This window comes from Clytia hemisphaerica, unplaced genomic scaffold, assembly GCF_902728285.1.
Source record: "Clytia hemisphaerica strain Z4C2 unplaced genomic scaffold, Clytia hemisphaerica genome assembly, whole genome shotgun sequence".
In the NCBI taxonomy this organism is placed as follows: domain Eukaryota; kingdom Metazoa; phylum Cnidaria; class Hydrozoa; order Leptothecata; family Clytiidae; genus Clytia; species Clytia hemisphaerica.
In genome coordinates this window covers 55,315-60,065 of record NW_027104122.1, presented here as the reverse complement: position 1 = coordinate 60,065, position 4,751 = coordinate 55,315, and the positions used below count along the sequence as shown (strand labels likewise).

At 32.9% G+C, this 4,751-nt stretch overlaps 1 protein-coding gene across 1 annotated transcript in view; it reads right to left on the bottom strand.

Annotated features, from left to right (window-relative positions):
* Positions 1 to 659: 659 nt before the first annotated feature.
* Positions 660 to 4,751, bottom strand: part of LOC136813536 (WD repeat-containing protein WRAP73-like) — a 28,442-nt gene continuing 24,350 nt past the window's right edge. Inside the window, exons 9-14 of the mRNA XM_067070050.1 lie at positions 4,315 to 4,392; positions 3,941 to 4,025; positions 2,580 to 2,705; positions 1,950 to 2,033; positions 1,590 to 1,697; positions 660 to 1,319 (exon numbers count right to left, since the gene is read on the bottom strand). Coding sequence (XP_066926151.1) covers positions 1,207 to 1,319; positions 1,590 to 1,697; positions 1,950 to 2,033; positions 2,580 to 2,705; positions 3,941 to 4,025; positions 4,315 to 4,392 — 594 coding nt within the window. The 3' untranslated portion in view covers positions 660 to 1,206. The remainder of the gene's footprint in view (positions 1,320 to 1,589; positions 1,698 to 1,949; positions 2,034 to 2,579; positions 2,706 to 3,940; positions 4,026 to 4,314; positions 4,393 to 4,751) is intronic.

The window sequence follows — 4,751 nt, the reverse complement described above, 5'->3', positions numbered from 1 at the left end:
TTTATAGTCGAGAAAGTTATTGAAAAATTGCGGTTTCTTTTAGGAAGCCGCTTTATATAACATATTTCCCTATACTTTTGACATTACTCAATTTTCAGTTGCCGTTTTACTTTAAAAAAATATGCAAAGTCTGTCTCAATATAATCTACAGCGGAGACAAAAACGGCTGAAACTGTAGAGTTTGAATTAGACATCGGTTTTATGCTTGTTGAAAATATTTTCGAGAGTGGAATGTTACCAAATAGAAAAAAGTCGAAAAAAGTTTGTAAAATAAAGATTTAATTTAATAAAGTTGAACGATACCCTCGTTTTTTTGTGTTATTCTTTAGACAGTATATAGATGGATTTTCATTGTGATCGTCTTCAAAGATTTGAGATTCTTCTTATCAACAGAGGCCCAATTACAGACTGTATCAGACTTTTTTATTTGCATCAGACTTGGAATCACTTAAAAAATCTGTCTCTCTTGTTTCTTTTTTTCTAAAACTTTGAATTTAAATATCCAGGCTAACCTTTTTTTTATTGCACAAAAACACTAAAAAGTGAAAAATGTAACAAGTTTGAAATTTGGTTGCTGAAGAAATCACGATAACGATATTCTCAAACTTTTGTAGTGACACATGGTGATCTACATCGGTGAACTTTGACTTTAAAATTCATTCATTTTCCATTTACTTCTTCTGTATTTTACTTACATAATTTTATATACAATAAGAAAAAAATAATATTTTACAAAACGCTAACTAACAAAAGTATTTTCATATAAATAAATATAACAATAAAAATCGAATCTGCATGTCTCCCAGTGGAGCTATAGTAATAACAGTCTAGTAGTAATCTTGCTATTTTTAATTGCAAGTGGTTTCTGCAAAATAAGGTTTTATCTTGTGATTCATGAAAGATATTCTTTCCTTGAAAATCTTCGGTAAAATAACCATCCATTCACTGATTGAAAGTTCAAATTTGGTTGCAAATTATGATTCCTCGTAATTCACCAGGAAAACACACCATAATATCCAATAATTTCAATCACCATTTTCATGTAACAGTGTGTCTTGATTATTGGATAGTGTATCACATTGTCAACGTATGTTTATTTTTTTTTGGTGCGTTGACGTATTCCTAATTTTGGTATTAATTACACCATGGCAACCAAGGCAAAATAAAAGTAAATACTTTTCTCACCACAGCTGTCGATTGACTTTCTTACATGCTGTCTTCAGGGTTTGTCAAGAAACACATACACATTTGATCTTTACTTGCCAATAAGATGGAATCACCAGATTCATGCCAAGTCAAACTGGTCACTGCTATATCACCTAAAAAAACAAAGATGGATCCATCTATTGCCCTAATTTCCTGATAAAATCCTGAGGAAATTCGTATTTTTTCGTCGATAGCGTAATAAGGGCCGGCGTAAAACCCACGTAACCTCGAATTAAACCGAGTAACTTCATATCTTAACAGTAATTGTTGACTATTATGTTACAAAGGATGTTTCAATATATTATAATGATATTAGCAGATGACCTTGGTAATGGAACCGGATCTCTATAAGCAAGGAGGATAATTAATATAAGGAGACTGACCTTCACCAGGCACCTCAACAGCCAAACAACCAGCTAATGACCACATGTACAGTTTGTTGGTACCAGCACATAAAGCCAAACGGATTTCTTTTGGATCCCAAGAGAAAGCTGAAACAATGAAAATACAACTGGTTTGTTAGAAGTATCTGAAACCTAAAGAATTTCGATTCAAAAACCCTTTTAAAAAACTCTAGGAATTTCAAATTTTCATTGTCAAGATTAAAGAAATCAATCATCTCTTCAAGATAATTTTCTCTTTCACTTAGTGTAACAAGAAACTTTAACAAGAGTACGAGGACACTTACACCTGCTTACAACAATAATTATCCAATACTAATGTAAACACCAAAAGTTAAATACCTTTAATGGCGTGACATTGTACCAAAAGACTGACCAATTTCAAGCTTCTCAAATCCCATACCCATAATACGTTTGGCATATTGTCTAGAAAGTACAAAATACACATTACAACCTTCCAAGTAAATTCAATGCTCCTATTAGACATTACTCGGGTTCACACTAAACCCCCCCCTCCACCACAAATTGATTATTTGATTAAGATGTAAGGAAGTAAGTAAGGAAGGATGAAGATTGAAGTTATATTGTCTGGCGGTCAATTGAAAAGCCTTGATTCTACAACTCTCATCGTTCAAAAAATTTACTATCAGTCGGTATCATTCTATGGCAAGACTTGAAATGAAGCATGCGATGATGGTGGATTTGAATCACATATATCTCAGTATATCTTATTCTTTTACTCACCAGAAAGCTAACTGCTCTTAGATTTCCCGTGGAAGTGTCTCCAGTTTTGAAGTCGACTAGTCCATAATGTTTTTTATAATTAACTTTAGATTTTTGAACGTTCGAATCGAGTTGTTGACTAGAGATTAGTAATTTGAACCGTCGACAAAAGGTGACAGTCCATCAAAGGTGTAAATGCATCTAAGAAAGTGTTAAATGATGTAAAATGAGGTGAAAACATAGCCTTACCATTCTTGGTGGCCATGTAATGTGAGTTATAACTGAATGAAACAGAACCAACTCCGAGTTTCGGGTTCGGTTTCTCCGCATCTGGACGTATTGATGGCAATTGATAAGGTTTGTCTTGAACAGCATCTATGGAACGAATTATTATGAGCCGTTTGAGGTTAAGAAATGTTTATATACCTTATCGGGGAAAACTTCGCCGGGGAAAATTTTCGTCGGGGAAAATATTCGTCACTTTTCCCCGACGAAGTTTTCCCCGATAAGGTAAGAGTAGATTACGCTTAAAGAGATAAAGACTGTAAAAAAATTTACAATCAACACATTTTCATGCATTGTTCTTGAATGAGAAAACATGCAATGCAAAGTTATACATCATTGGAAAGATAATCTTGAGCAGATTAGACAGATTTAACAGCAGAGAATGGTTATCTTCAGTTTATAGCCTAGCTTCCTCACATCGACGTAAATCAATTGAATTAAAACAAAATGGACAATTTGTTGTAAGTTATAACAAATCGACAATTTGTTATAAGTTATAACAAATCGAGAGAAAAATTATCCAAATCAGATCCTGACGAAACATGACTTTCCTTACCAGGGATAGAAAACTGAATTTACGTTTTTATTCTGTAGAAGGTTGTTGCTGTTTTCACAGCATGCTATCAGTGGTCACCAGTTCTTTGATGTAATTTGTCTATTATTTCATTTAAAGGTTTGAATGTTAATTTTCAAAATAAATCACTTTTACCAAGCGAATTTTACTAAGGTAAATTGTTTAATATGATTTCTTTAGTAATTTTTATTTGGTTATAATTCGGTTTGCACTGACAACTAGAGTACATACCCTTTGGATAACTGAAAACAGCAACAACCTTCTACAGTTTTACTTCGAAAATTTTTGATTTTTAAGAGGGGCGTTTATTCGAAGTGGGCGTTTTAAAGAAGGGGCGTTTATTGAACATTTTAGAACCGAGGTAACTTTAGTAATGTGAATTGGTATTTTATTTTGCCTTTTTATTATCTTTTGAGCAAAAAATTAAAGTGAAAATAAATTGAGGTGGAAGGAAGCGATTTTCGACAAATTAAAATAATGATGGCATGATAATGATGTTGTGTATTCCAGTTCATTGGTTTATTACGTCATCAATGATGTCAAAATTTACAGCAAAGATGTCAATGTGAATTATGGTACACATGCGCAAAATTTTAAGTTGATAAGATAAATATTTCAAAAGAGTTTGTTTAGGGGGAGAGCAAGATGCACGAAAGGTTTAAAGGCAGAAATTTCGCAGCACTGTATACTAAGTAATGTAACGGAATTTTATAACGAAAAACCACAAAATAGCAAACAATAGGAGACTTACAATGACTCGGCTGTGAGCGTGAAGTCCCTGGCTCTGTTTCCCAAGGTAACAAGACATTCTTTTTCTCAATCTCCAAATAGATCGTCTGAAATAAAACATTTCGAATGAAAATCAAAAAGAAATCAACCCATTCATCATAACATACTTCAGAAAACAAAAATTTCAATTTTTAGAGTTTGCTCTAACAGTACAAAACGGGTTTTTTTCTCCTGATCATCAAACTTTGAAGGCTTTGTTAAAAATTCTCCATAATTTCAAAAGATTCAATGCGCATGATTCCCGCGAATTTAAAACATTTAAAAAGGGGGTTCAAATTTTACTGGCAGCGCCATCAAAAAGCTCGATTGACAGCATTCAAAGAGTAAAGTGCTTACTGTATGCGGGTTGGTTATTTTAGGAGGGTGTTGAAATTCACAAATAGATTTCCACGTAACGTTGTTCAAGAGACGAACCTAAATTTAAGAAAGGAAAACAAATTTCAGTCAATTAGTAATTATGGTTTTAAAAGATTGTTCAAATTGAATGGCCTGTTTTTTGACGATACCTGATCTGTTTTTAACGATTTGATTGGTCAAAAACAGTTTTAATTTAATACGTTCAATTTCGTTTTCTCTGACCCTACCTACCTTATTGGAATTAATAACTAATTTTCGCGGTCGAAAAAAAATATCCGAAAGATTGCATTTCGCGGGTTCTAATTCTCGCGGTTTTTTCCATTCTGGAATTTTCGCGGTTTTGCCCTTTTTTGGACAAATTTCTTTCATTTTCCTAGGGATTTTTCAAATTTTTCGATAAAATTGGAAAAAATTGT